We start from the raw sequence: 14301 nt of genomic DNA, 5'->3' as shown, positions 1-14301 counted from the left end.
CAAAAATACATCCTCTAATGGGAATAGCCTTGTGTGAGTCCTGCTTAATAAGGGCAACATTTCCACATCTGAATTCAACCACTGGAATTAGCAGGAAGCAAGGACTGTAAATTTTAGGACTGATGCTCTGGTGCTTATATGATGAAGTTATGGATGAGGTGTGGCAGCTTGACAGTTTCTGGGTGGCATGGCTGGTGTGTGACAGTGCCACCAGCCTGCCCTCCTGTTATGCTTTGGAGGAAATGAGAGATTCTTGTCCAGCCCAGCCTCAGTAAATTTTTCATCAAAGCCTTAATACTGCTTCTGCCAGATATTATCTGGTTGAATGCATAATCTTATAACAACAGTGCCTATTTACTGCATGTATTTTTTATAATAGCTTTAATCTCCTTCATCATTAAGAAGTGCCTGTAATCTTTGTGTTAAAGAGCTATCTTGAGAGTATAATAAACCTGACTCCTTGGTTTAGTTCTCATGCAGCCATGGGGTAGCCAAGGAACAGATACACAGCTGATACAGAGGCAAATTAGGTTCAGGGCACTGTTTGGTAGGCAAATAACCCAGCAGTATGGCTCCAGCCTGACAATTGTTGAGCTGTATCATGAACTGTGAGCATCTGCAGCTAGGAGAGATTAGAAACCCTCAACAAGCTGCACAAAGAGCTGTCCCACACAATCTGAAATCCTGTCATTGCCAGGGATTTCATCTGAGCTCTTGGCTCTGTCACGCCTTTGAAAATACCCACAGGCCTTCACATCATTCTGATTACTTGTGATCTCCCTTTTCTTTAAGTGCCCTGAATAGAGCTCTTACAGTTCTCAGGGCATGTGAAAATGGGAAGCTAACAGTTAAAGTGGAGGTTTTTTTCCCATGTTTTTTTCAAAATTTTAGATTATGTTTCTCCATTTTAAGACATTTCATGGGCTGGATGTTCCAGGAACAGTAAAAAGGAGGGGATAATCAATCTCCCTCTGACTAAGCTGACTTTTATCATAAAAGGGTCAATTTCTGATTTCTCTGATAAAGTAAGTTGATAGCTACTCTTTGTTCTTGATATGTTGCATGGTTTTCACAAGTTTTTTGGGGTTTTATTTTTTTTTTAGTTTATAGATGGTAACTTTTTTGAAACAATTGTGATCAAGTATGGATAATATATTTGACAACAGTATATTCATAGAATCATAGAATCGCTAGGGTTGGAAAGGACCTTAAGATCATCACGTTCCAACCCCCGTGCCATGGGCAGGGACACTTCATACTAAACCATCTCCCCCAAGGCTTGGTCCAACCTGGGCTTGAACACTGACAAGGATGGAGCATTCACAACCTCCCTGGGCAACCCATTCCAGTGCCTCACCACCCTTGCAGTAAAGAACTTCTTCCTTATATCCAATCTAAACTTCCCCTGTTTAAGTTTGAACCCGTTGCTGCTTGTCCTATCACTCCAGTCCCTAACAAAGAGTCCCTCTCCAGCATCCTGCCATGCATTACTCCTGATTTGACTGAAATACCGAGGTTATTAAGTTCCACTTTCCCGTATGAAGGAATACATGACTGTTATACAAATATTTAGCCCCATAGCAACAGTTTGGGCCTGTGTTTGAAAACAAAATCAAGTAGAGTCAAATGCATGACCAGATTCTCTGTTTCTTCTGTAATGTGGCTCACACTGACCACAGTGAGAGCTGCTTCTAATTTCAGGCTATATAAAGGAAGGATCATTAGAGAGCTTACACAACATGTTCATATGCAGAGCCTGTTACATTCAACCCAGTTGGAGACATTTTAAAGTAGACCTTCCTTCAGTGCTCTACTTGCAGGCTCTTCAAATCCTACATGTCTGCACTAGTTGCTTGCAGGAGCTTGTAATTCATTGTCAAAATCTTCCTTCCAGGCTGCTCTTGCAAAAACAGTGCAATAACACCTTGCCTTCCTCTAACTTTGCGGCAAAACTTGCAAGTGAAGTCTTGTCTGCCTAGCTGGAAGAAAACGTGAGGGCTTCTTTGGTAGGCCAGGAGGTGTGCCTTTATGTTCTCTTTCTCCTTTCTTTTTCCCTTTGCTTTTTTAAACTGAGTATTGTTCCTCAGTGTTAGTACCCTAAGAAGAAGCAGTAATGTGCCCGCTGAGGTGAGCCTAAGCAAGCTTGACCTTGCTTAGGCTGCCTTTGAATAAATCAGAAGCACCCCAGGGTGTGCCTGCACCACTGGGTACCTCTTACTGCTGGGTATCCTATGGAAAAACACCCTGTGCTGCTGTCAGGGCAAGGCCCCAGGTAGCTTCTTTTCAGCAGTGGCCTTTGATTTCACAATGAGTTAAGGTGTTTTTATGGTTTTGAAGCCTGCATGTTAAATATTCATGTTTCAAGACTGAAATCTTTTAGTTTTCATCACCTTTTGATTTCTTTTCTGGATTTTCAGAGCATAATTGTTGCTTTATTAAAACTTTTTTTGCAATCAGATGTTTTCCTTCTGGAAGTGAAATATTAGGCAATTATTTCTTAGTGATGGAAACTGAAATGAAGTCTTGTGACGAGCAATACCAGAAGTACCATACCAATGTTTTAAAAAGGAATAAAAAGAAGCAATAGCTCATAGGATGGTGTCCTTGTGTATAGGTGGATTTTGGGAGGTTCCAAGGTGGTTGTAGTTTTGAAGACAAAAGTGGGAAGTGCAAACAACTTCACTCTAGTTTAGTCTGTTTTCCAGATAACGTGTTCTGGTACCTTCGGGATAGTGGAAAGATGCACAGATTATATAAATTTCACTAATTATTTTGAAATAAGTACTACCAAAACTGCTTTGTAATTGTGCAGGTAGAACCCAGCACTAACTCTTACTCTATTTTGCGTAGGCTTTTAAATATTGATGACGACTCTACTTAAATGGATTAATTATATACTGCAGCACTTTGATTCCCTTTAATGTTACATTTGCAAACCACACAAATGGCCTGAATTATGAGATGAAGAATTGGCTGTAGTAGACCTGACTATTATTTTTCCTCCTTATTCTGCCCTGAAATAAGTTCCTGTTGCTTTACAGCTCGGCTAGATTCTAAAATACCTTGATGATCTAGAAGGCAGCTTTAAGTGATTGAGCAAACCACAGGTTGACACGCAAAATGGATGAAATCTTAATTCATAGCTTTTCCCTTTAGCATCTGGTAGCGCGTGTGGCAATTCATCAGCCTGTGTTTTAGAATGAAATTATGCCTGCTTTGTGCCTTTCTTTCTCATGTTTGCCAGAAAATAATGAGAGGTATGTGAGAAACGAGCATGCCTTCTGCAGCGGGGCTGGTGTAAAACGTGCCGATGGATGCCAGCCGGTTTTAGTCTTTTCTAGCTCCTTCCCTTCAAACTGCAGCTTCTGTATCAACAAGTCTGTCATCTTTGCCCTCCCAAAGATGAGGTCAGCCTCATTAAACAGGTTCTTCTAACTGTCCTTTACAAGGTGCTGGTGGGAAACCTTTGCCTTTTGCATCACTTTCTTTCCTTTGAATTGGACTAGGTGTTTCTGGTTTGCTCAGACTGCTAGTGGATCGGTACGGAGGGTATGAATTCCATTGGTATGAATGTGTGAACTGCTGGTTTTGTAGGAGTTCACCTGAAATGCTTTGCAGAGTTGTGTTTGGGACTGAAGGGTTCCATTCTTAAAAAGAAGTACATTTGTTTTTTTTGGGGTATTCTTTTAAGTTACACATTTCGCTGTGGCTATTCGACTTCTCTGTCAAGAAACAGTTGTGGTGATGTGGAGTCCTTAGGCTACGGTAAAGTTTAGGCTTCTTTTAAAGTTGAAGCCTAATCTTCAGTCCATATGGAAGTTTATGCAGCAGCATTTAGGAAGTACTCTCAGCCAAACACCTTCTCTCACATGTTAGCTTCAGTTTCTGCTAATTTTCTCACTTTGCATTAGAGCAATTATTGTATTTCACTGTAAGGGGAAAACCTGTCATATTGCACTTCCTACTATGGAGGTATGCCTCTGATGTACTCCCGGTTTGAAATGATAGACTGATAGCTGCGTGCTTACTTCTGTAGAGCATGAACAGTATGCTGCTGCTGACCGCTGCTATGCCTACATTGGGTTTTGTGGGTTTGGTGGGGATTTTTAACTCTTTATATCAGATTTCAGAGATGCTTTGCATCTGACTGATGAAGCTTAATGGGTGCCATATTTAACTTTTAGAAATAGCTTTCTTGCATAAATGCGTGTTATATATTGAGTTGGTAATGTATTAGAGGAAGAAAAAGAGTGGGGAAGTTTGGACAGTTATTGTTTCCTTATTGAATTCAGAATGTTATGAAGGCAATCTCCTTGACAGGATCAACTCCTCAGCACTTACTATTATGCAGATTTTTTTTTCCCTTAATATGCCTATGAAATACCCTTTGCAAGCTTGAAATTGGCGATAATGACACTTGATCTGCAGAGATGGCAAAACATCGTTCTAACAGTTTGTTTTCTATACAGAATTTGTGAGGGTGGATTAGCACAGGTTGTATGAGCACAAAACCATTTTATTAGTTGCAAACATAAAACCTGCACTTTTAATTGCACAAAGCCCTCCGTTAGGTTTGATTTATCTTTAAAGTAGGACAAACTTGCAATATTTGGGAAAAAAGTAGGCATGGAAAATTTAGTCCCTCTCTTTTGTCCCCCACGTCATCTGTTTTGCTAATACAGGTGTTGGAAACTTCATAAGCTGAATCGTTTGGACTCATTAGGTCATGCTGCTGGGCATGCTGGGTTTTTAGGAAGAGAGCTTGTAGTCTTTACTAACAATAATACAAGACTGGGTAGATGTTCACATCTGTTTACTGAGCTTTTTTATGGGCAGAGTTGGAGGAGATTTCTTAATACATGGAAGCTCAAGTCTTTGAGTGTGTATTGGGAATATGATGTGCTCTTAATCACCCATTAAAAGCAACCACAGCCCAAAACTATTGAGCAAACTCAAAAGCATCTTTAGGAGCTATCAGGAACAGGCTGGATCCAGGCCAGGTCTTTGGCCAGTGTAGGAATGGGCAATATCTCTTTCCAGGTATAGAGTGAAGCAACTTGTTCGTAGAAATCTTGCGCACTGTAGAAAACAGGTAAGTTACTGCTGCCTGTATTATGGAGCTGTTTCTGGTGTATGGTTGCATGCAGGTTATTGTCACACCCTCCAGAGTGAGTAAGGGTCTGAAGGCTGTATTTACAAAAGCCACATGGGTGTCTGAAGATGCTAATAGTGGTGCTTGCTGATAATGCCTATACGTTTTAAGTCAGTCTTATTTTGTAGGCTGAGTGGTTTTCTAATTTCCAGTAGTCTCTGCTTTGCATAATTAGGCATTTACATAACTTTGCAAATCTGTGGCCCAGTCTGTTCTCCAGTGTTATTTTACCTCTCCTGATTGCCGTGGTTTTGTGTGCAAGGAAGTATTTTGAGCCAAGTTAATTATACTGGCGACTGTAGTATAGCATATTGTGTATGGCTGTATTTTATTTACTCTATATACTTCAGAGTTACTTCATGATCTTGAAGCTTAAAGCTTTTTACTTTAAGGCACCAAAACACATCCCGTGTTAAAAATGGTTGAACGTGCAAGGTGCGGTTGTTAGCTCTCTCTTCTTTGTTCTCTCTGCTTTCTTGAGAGAAGATCAAACAAAGCACACTGACAGGTAAGGATGTCTCACAAAACACCTGGAAGAAATGTAGCTTCCCGTTCCATAAAATTACTGGTACTCTGCTCACCAGCTGCCTGTTACGATGTTTTATTGATGAATAAAAATGGTGTCTGAGGCAATAGAATGTCTTGCGTCTTAAAACACTGCCAGTTATAAAGATGTCTCCTTGAATAAATTTCACAATTAGAAAGTATTGACAAAAATATTCAATCTTTTTTACATCAAAATAAGCTCCAATATCTGCTGCCAAAGTCAGACAGTATCAAGTAATCTTTTAAAAGTATATTTTTATTATCCTGACAGATGCATGGCTGTATGACATAGATGTCAATTTAAGTTACTAGTGCCATTAATACTTGACAAAGACATACTCCCAGAAGAATTTACGTTTCTAAAATGTTGTCAGATGAGTATATGCTAACAAAAAGTAAGCAGAGTTACTCGGCTCTGTTGTGAACAAAGCTAAAAGCATGTTATCCCCAGAGAATCGCAAAAAACTGGTGTTCACATCTTTTCTGTTTTCTAAATTCCACAAAACTGACAGCAGAAAAACTAATTCTGTGTCTGCAAATGTCTGTTTCAGCAACCCATGCATACCTCCCTTTTCATTTTCTCTCACTGTTGGCTTACAGCACAGAAAGATTTTCAGTTTCGTTTGAGGTGAACTTCTTCAGCATTCATTTTCTTTCCACGAAATTTCAAATAATCCTACTTCTTGGCAAGGATGCTGTTGTAAAGAGAATATTGAGGGAAATGTTAAAAGACCTTTGCCAAAGTTTCTGTGCTGCTTATTCAGTCAAAGAAGTGTTGGAAGCCTGTATGACTTCACTCATTAAGAAGGCTGAGATTGAAAATATTCATGTCCAGTTCTTATTTGTCAAATATGCTGGTATATTCATTATTCAAATTTGTACATGTTGGTAACCTGAGATCTCATTGTGGGAATTCTATAATGAGAAACTGAGCTGACTTCAAATTCTTTCCTTCCAGGTCCTCTATTTTTCTTTTCTTTTTTTTTCCTATTCCTCTCCCCCACAGAAGTGTTCTGGAAGGAGTTTTGTTTCTTAGGGCAAGAGTGGAGTGTTCTGGGTAGACCAGAGCAGTGTTCGTGGAGTTTGGTTAGTAGCTCTGTCCTCATGCTGCTATTCTGTGTTAAAAATTCAAGTCCATTGAGGGGCCAAGTCATTTGAAATACTGAATTTCTGGCGAATCTGGGGTCATAAACATCACATTAAGGGCTAAATTGTTATACTCAGTGATTAGAGGCTGTGTTTTCTTTTAAGTGGTTTTTTCCTTTTTAAAGAGGTTTTTCTTAGAGATGAGCCTAAACTTTGTAGAAACACGTTTTACTGCTAATGGTTCTAATGTACCTAAATCTATAACTAAAGGGCTGAAAGCCATATTAATACTTCTGGATGTATTTCCATTTGCTGTTGTGAGGCTGACTGGAAGTGAGATCTGTCTCTCACAACGCAGAGTTCCAGACTTTTTAAAGTGGTGGCGATGCACAGCATCTCCTGGGCTGTGATTTGTCTCATCCTGAAGCCGCTGTGTAAAATACACCACAGGAACTGGTGCCCAGATGTGGTTGTGTTTTACCTTATTGTTATTACTATTTTTTATGGAACCCTATGTCACTGGTGCAGGCAGAAATATTTGAAATCAGATGAGCTCTCTGCCCCTTGCAGGCCATCGCTAACTGGGGTTTTTTGGATGGGGCTCTATCCATGTGGGTTGTATTTCAGTCTGAGAAGGAAGTACGTATTCTGGCTGCCTGACCACTCTCTGTCATCACTCCTCTTAGTATAAATGGGTCCATATTAAAATAATATTTTAAGGTTTTTATTGTGAGTGGGTTTTTAGGATTAATGGCCAGGACTCTATTGTAGAGTGTAGTTTTTAAGGAGGAAATTTTAGAAAGGTTGACTTGAAAGAGTAACGAGGGGAATGAAATCAGCTGCAAGGAGTCTTTACCTCACATTTCTTTGGAGCCCTTTTATGCTTATTTGTTTTTTTTTACTGTTTTTTGCCTTGGTAACTTGGTAGCAATTCAGTCTTCCTCTTTCCTCCCATTCCAAGTATCCTGTGACTTCAGAATCTTGTCCAGCTCTGGAACAGAGAAATAAGAGGTTGGTCAAGATGAATGTACTAGTTGTCTGTTAATGTTGTAGTGGGTGCTACCTAAGGCTGTGCATGCCCTGAGTTACAAGGGGAGCTGTGCAAGTGTGCAGTGTAGTGGTGCAGGCCCGGGGGGAATTTGGACTGCATTGGGTCTGGAGATGGAAGCTCCCAGAGTCCCACCACTGGTCACTCATACCTACCCATAGTTGTACCTCTACAGTGGGAGCCCCTTTCGCAGTGTTTTGCGAGACTTGATCATATGGAAGCACTGATGGACAAAATGCAGCTGTAGGTTAGTTAACACAGAGGGTCTGAGAAGAGAGGCCATGCTTGCTCCAGTGTAATGCGATGTGATGACAGCCACAGGGCTGTGCTGACCTGCTCTCTGAGCTCTGGCAGGGGGAAAGGTTTCGTTTGGTGCTAAGTGACGAGTTACTCCTTTAATGGTAAAACTTTCCCTAAGATGGACAGAGAGAGGTGTATTTTATTGAACCTTTCAGGTGCGGTCTGAAAAATCTGAAAGTAGAACTCCTTGCTTTTCGAATGGCATGCTATCTTTCAGGGAGGGATCCTGTAAAGTCAGTCATGATCTTTCCTGGCATCATAGGAAAATGGCTTAATTTTCCTTCTAGTATGCGAGCATAGTTCCTTTTACAAAAAAGTGCCTGTGAATTATTACTGCAATTTCAATAGCTGTAGCATTGCAGCCAAAAATGTATTTGAACTGTTTTTGCTGTTTCTATAGAGAAGTGTGTGATGCTGACTTATAGTACATGTTAGTGACAAGTTTTATAAAGTATTGGAAAGATGAACATTGTCAGGAAAAGTTAATGAGAGAAACATAATTCTCTGAGAAGCCATTGAATGGGAGTTTGCAATAGGGATGTTGGCTGGGTATCAGAAGGAACATTTTTAGCAGTGGAAACTTTGGATACAGTGACATATAACAGGTCTTAGCTGTGTCTCTCAAGTCTCCCAAACATAATAGCTGAAATTCTAGAATTTGACTCATTTAAGAATTAGAACAGTAATTGTAGGTGTAGTCTACTGTACCAAAAAAGAATAAGCTTGAATAGCATACTCATGGCAAATGACACTTAGTTACTTGTATTTTCTTCTGATATGAAGTACACTGATTTTTGTCTCGGATAAACTCATCTCACTGCATGGATGGGAAGGCGATTTTGCGTGTTACAGGAAGCCTTTGGAAACTGCTGTAAAAATACATTTTTAATCTCTGCCTTTAATAGCTAATTTCAGTGAGGGCAAGAGCAAGTAAGTATAGAAAGATGGAAGTTCAGTGGCACTCTTTGTATGTCTGCACACATTTAGTATTATTATCATTATATTTTTTTCAAAGGCAATTTATATAAAGCAATATTTCTTCCCTGCTAGCACTTTATAGAGGACAGCCAAGAGATGTTCATCAAGTATGGATGATTATGTTGCCCTCTTTTTCAAGTTTCCATTTTGCGCCTATGCCTGTTGCTCCAGCCTTTCTGCATCTCCAAGTGTTTCTTTGAAAACGGCTAGAAATAAAGATTTTTTTACCCATTTGCCCCTGTCCAGTCTTCCAGAGTACTAAAACTGGTCTTGGATCAGAAAGATGCATGAGAACATCTCTCTAGGTCCTTGTCTTACTCAGTGAATGTAGGAGCAACCAGTTCTGGGATGGATAACCGTCTGTAATTTGCTTTGATTTGATATGATCAGCTGTGCTGGATATAAAGCTGCATATTTATTTCTTTAGAGAACATTGAAGTTTGAATAGTATAAAGTTACTTCTTGAGTCACTGTTAAGGTAATAGTATTCGTGGTACATGTTGCTTTTAAAATCGGAGATCTTGGGTATTCTACTTTGATGGAAAACCTAGCTTTACAATGAAGACAGTTTTATTGCAGTGTCGGGAAAGCTGGCTCAAATGGTTGAGCAGAAAGTGGATGTTAAGTCAAAGGTGTTTGTAGAATGTCTGAAAAAGAAATGAGGAAAACAAAGGTAACTATCTGTTTTTTGTGAAAGTCTCAAGTAAGTGAGAGAAAGAAACAGCAGCAGGGAATTTACAGTCTTCTATTAGGAGAAGAGGGAAGTTGTAGAAACAATTATGTATAAGGGTAGAAAGTTTGCATACTAGAAAAGACCTGTGTATTTTGCCATCTACCTTTGTCCTGGAGGAGAAAATGGTTTGAGGTATTGCCTCCCATTTACTCATCAGCAAGTAGTAAGAAGTGCCTTGGCGTATTTCTTCATGTTCATCCCTTATAGTCTTGCTTCTATTTTGTGCTCTATTTATGTTATGCTATGACAGGGATTTGTTTCTCACACATCTACAGGGCAGGTTTAGAAGCCTAGGCTTTCCTTCTGTTTTTTTTTTTTTGCCTAGGCAGTGAAAGGAAAATGTTTGGCATGGCTCCAGTTGTGCTAGCTTAATTTGAAGGACTGTCTTGTGTCACCATGCTCTGAAAATTGCTTTCCATAAGTGATTTATCCATTTCTGGCATGGGTAGCTGGATGATTGTGGTACAGAAGCAATTAAGCATACTGAGTGAAATCCCAATTTAATTGCATACATTTGTAAAACACCCTTTTATATCAATGTGGCCAGGGATTCTTGTTGTCATCCTCAAAGGTCCAGTGTCATAGAAAGCAAGGGGAGCTACCCAAAAGTTGCATCAAAGTCTATTTAAGTTTCTCTAAAATGAAAGACTTTTACTTCATTTGATAATCACAAAGGAATGTGGTTTATAGAATTATTACCTCAAAATTGTAACTTCATAAGCTAATCAACACATTAGCTTTAATAATTGCATTACTGCCTTATTTATTAGCATATATGTTCAAAGATATTGCAAAACAGTGCAAAGGGAAAGGCTGATTACAAATTACATAAATGGTTGTTTTTGCAATAAATGTTTTTGGGTAAGTGAAAAGTATAAAAGTTACTGAAACAATGGAAAATATCTTGTGAAGCATCTTCTGTTTTGGCTCCATCTATATTTAGGAAGCTGAATGCTAACAATTCTCCTTTTGTTCTTCTTACAGCTAATTCCACCCTTCTCGGAGGTGGAGGAGGTGAGTCTTTGCTTAATGTTCTATTTATTCTTAAGTAAGTGTGAAATATATGCTGAAGAAATGTAGTGTTTACTTGGTTATAAAACAATGTGTGATAAGTTCAAAAGATAGAAATGTAAAATTATAAGGTGGGAGGGCTCACTGAAGTCCATAACCTTTCATATCATCAAGAGGCAGGGTTTGTGACTGCTGCTGAATCTGGTTTCTCCTCTGCATTAGACCAAGTCTGGACCAGTAAGGCTGACTGAAACATAAAGGAACTGAGCTGCTTTATGTTAAGTATTTAGGATTTTTAATTTACTTCAAGGGAGCCTTGAGTCCATGTTTAAAAACAGTTTCAAAAGAAATGTTAAATAATTAAAACACAGTAAAAAGTCATTTTAGTAAATTAATGAGGCATTATCTTTGTACTTAAAAAAAAAAAGCCACCTTGGTTGCTTACCCTATTCTGTTTGCCAGAATTCAATACAAATCTTCAGTGCGTGTAAGATATGCTACCAGTGTGCCTCCTAATAAGGCAGATATGCACAAGTGCATGTAGAGTGTATTCTTTCCAAATCATGGATGCTGTTTTATACTGGTTGATTGACGCTATTTTGCTGTCTGTAATACTGTAGAACCGTGGCCATCAAACCTTTCACAAGTGTTAACAATTCAGGGGAAAAAAAGCCCATGAAGAGCTTGATCTCAGTTTTCTGTGACTTCCCCTGACTCCCAGAGGGAAGTAAAAGAGCTCGGTTCTGGAAATTTCACAGTGCAGGAGCGGTACAGGCAGCGACTAATCTTCCTTCCTGGCTGGAGTTAAAAGGACTTGATGATCAGAGCTTACATATGTAAGGGGAAAGGAAAGGGCTCTGTGAAAAGACAGAAGATCGCTGTGGCTTATGAAGCTTGAGGATAAGTTGTCAAAGCTTTTGTTTTAACACCCTAACTGAGCAGGCAACCCTTATTTGTGCCCCATGAAAAGGTGCTTGACAACTGTGCCCGGGTATCTAAAACAAAACCATGCACGTTTCTCAGCTGTGTGTCTGGACATTAAAGTCCAGGGAAGCCTTACCTGGTAATCCCATTGGATTAATCTGTTTCTTTTGATTCGAGGTAGTTGTTTGCAGGGTACCAAATTTTTTCTTCTCCTTTTATAAAAGATAATCCTTTAAAAGGTAATCCTTGACTCGCCGCTCCTGGTCCTGCGGAGCCATTTGTGTACCTCCTCTGCGGCGCTTGCTCCCAGCTGGTAACGTCAAAGGAAAATCATAAATCAATGCAAATATTCAAATTCCAGCCGGGTTCCCAGAGCACTGCTGCTGCCGAAAGGATTTGGCTATTGACTTTCCGTGCTATTTATTCAGCTGGACTGTACTTCGAAAGTTGATGTCCGTTCAGCGTGGCACTAGATAACATGTCTCTCCCTCTGCGGCAGATGGGATGAGCTTGTGCTGCAGGTCAGGTTGGGGATTTTTCCTGCATCTTATGTGGTGAATGTTGAGGAGTTTCAATCAAGTTAATCTATTGGATCAAGTTAATCTGTTGTCAATTAGAAACTATCTCTTCCTCTCCCAGACTCCCTCGTCTGCCCCCCCAACTCTGGGCAGGCTGAGGTGATGGCAGCACATGAGGCTGAGGGAGGATGCTGCTGCGCCTTCTCCTCTGCCTCTTCCCTCCCTCCTGGTGGCCTTTTGGGCTTTTACCACCCTGCCCAAGGTTGGAGTGAGTTGATCTAAAAGTCCTTTCCGACCCAAACCATTTTATGGAAGTTCCCTTATAATAAGTATAATATAAGTAGCATGGGTAAGCTCCTGTGGCAGGTTGGGTTTCGGCGCTGTGGGTCCCTTGAGGAACCGGCTGCAACAGGCTGCGGGCAGTCAGGGCAGCCCCATGGCCTCCCACAGAGGAGGCCTCCCTGCATCCCTCCTGGTCAGAACCCCAACCCCAGGTACTTTAATCTCCAGTGGAAGGATAACAACATACACCCCCCCCCGCCCCGACTTGTGACGCAGGTAAAATACCAAATTCCACTATTTTATGGCTTAAGAGTTTGACTATTGATGGTTGCGGGGCTGTTTGTGACTCGGAACTGCCCCTGGGGAGGGTTTCTGGTGCGTCCTCACAGTGCTGCATTCCCTTAGGTTTTCTGAGTGTTTTGAGGAAAAATTCTGGGAAATTTATTGCCAAAGTACTCCCAGGTTTGTGCAGCCGCCATGGGGTGTCTGTGGCTCTACCCTTGGGTGCATCCGTTGGTCTTTAGGAGCAGGGAAGGGTCCAGGGAGCCTGCAGGATGGAGCTTGCTTGGGAGAGCACAAGATGGAGGCACCCCTGCCTGCCTCAGGTAGATGAAGCCGGGAGCCCCTGCCTCTGGGAAAAGGGACTTGATACTGAACATGTGCATCTCTCTCTAGAAGGGATCGTTTCATTTCCAGTTGAATGGGTTTGGATTTTAAGTTCTGGATATATTTCTTCCAGCTGGAAGTGGCGGCAGCACTCCACGTGAAATATTGCTAGTGAATTATTAAAACTTTATTGTATACGTAAACACCAGTGCCTTCTTTTGATTGAAGATACTGAATATTTATGGTAATGCATAATGCCAGGGTAGTTTCTCCAGTAATGGGATTCAGATCTCTTCAGTAACGCTTGTTAATTTAATCTCTTTGTCACTGCTGGGGGTATGGATGCGCATCTTAGTTTTCCAGAAAATGAAAACCAGAGATTTCCACTTGTCCAAGCTTGTGCAACAGGTTTTGTGATTTTAAGCTGCTTTCGGGCTGTTCTGTGTTTGAAATCTTTCCAGAATTGAGCTCAGATTAGTTGGAAATAGTTATTTGAACACCCTGCTCTAGCATTTGTGCATTACTCAGTATGTATGTAAAAACATCTTCTGGAGGAGAACCGCTGAGGGACCCAAGGGGCAACGTTGTCAGTGAATGAAGTGCATTGGTTGTATGTTCAGGTGCTGATGGGTTTTGGTGGCTGCTTATCATCCCTGTGTCACCTCAGAGCCACATCAGGGCATCCGTGTACTTTGATTTCCCAGAGCCAGAGCACTGATTTGTTCTCGCATTCCCCATTTAAATGCTGTCTCTTCATTTTCGTGGCCATTTGGAATGAAGAGATAAAAGCAGAAAAGATACCAGAAACAATTTTTCACTGCACTGTTTAATCATAAAATCGAGAAACCCACAATAGAGTCTTAGGAGAATCTTTAGTTAAATATAGATGTCGAAGGTTTCTTTCTGCTTTTCAAATAACTCTGAAGTTTCCAGGATTTCATTATGACTTTGGTGAGTGAGCCTTTTTTTCTTTCTCATTCTTTACTGTTTTTAATAATTGATTTTTAATTAGGAGGCGTATTTCACTTTCAGGTCTGGATTTATCACACATTCAGCATCTCACTGCTTCTGTTCACTTGCTCAGAGCATTATGACTTATTTGTGCACCATGTATTAT

At 40.5% G+C, this 14301-nt stretch overlaps 1 protein-coding gene across 6 annotated transcripts in view; it reads left to right on the top strand.

Moving 5' to 3' along the window:
• The window catches only part of MACROD2 (mono-ADP ribosylhydrolase 2), an 887639-nt gene that overhangs the window by 180612 nt on the left and 692726 nt on the right, over positions 1–14301 (top strand). For 4 of the 6 annotated variants that reach the window (XM_061461529.1, XM_061461527.1, XM_061461526.1 and 1 more), the window contains exon 4: positions 10828–10857. The exons of the other annotated variants lie outside the window; for them this stretch is intronic. In XM_061461529.1, coding sequence (XP_061317513.1) covers positions 10828–10857 — 30 coding nt within the window. The remainder of the gene's footprint in view (positions 1–10827; positions 10858–14301) is intronic. 6 annotated transcript variants of the gene reach the window in all.

The sequence above is a fragment of the Pezoporus flaviventris genome, unplaced genomic scaffold, assembly GCF_033815535.1.
Source record: "Pezoporus flaviventris isolate CSIRO_AGI_PZ_B2104156 unplaced genomic scaffold, CSIRO_AGI_Pfla_v1 ptg000031l, whole genome shotgun sequence".
NCBI classification, from domain to species: domain Eukaryota; kingdom Metazoa; phylum Chordata; class Aves; order Psittaciformes; family Psittacidae; genus Pezoporus; species Pezoporus flaviventris.
Note: the sequence above shows the minus strand (reverse complement) of the source record. Positions and strands in the feature narration are given on the sequence as shown.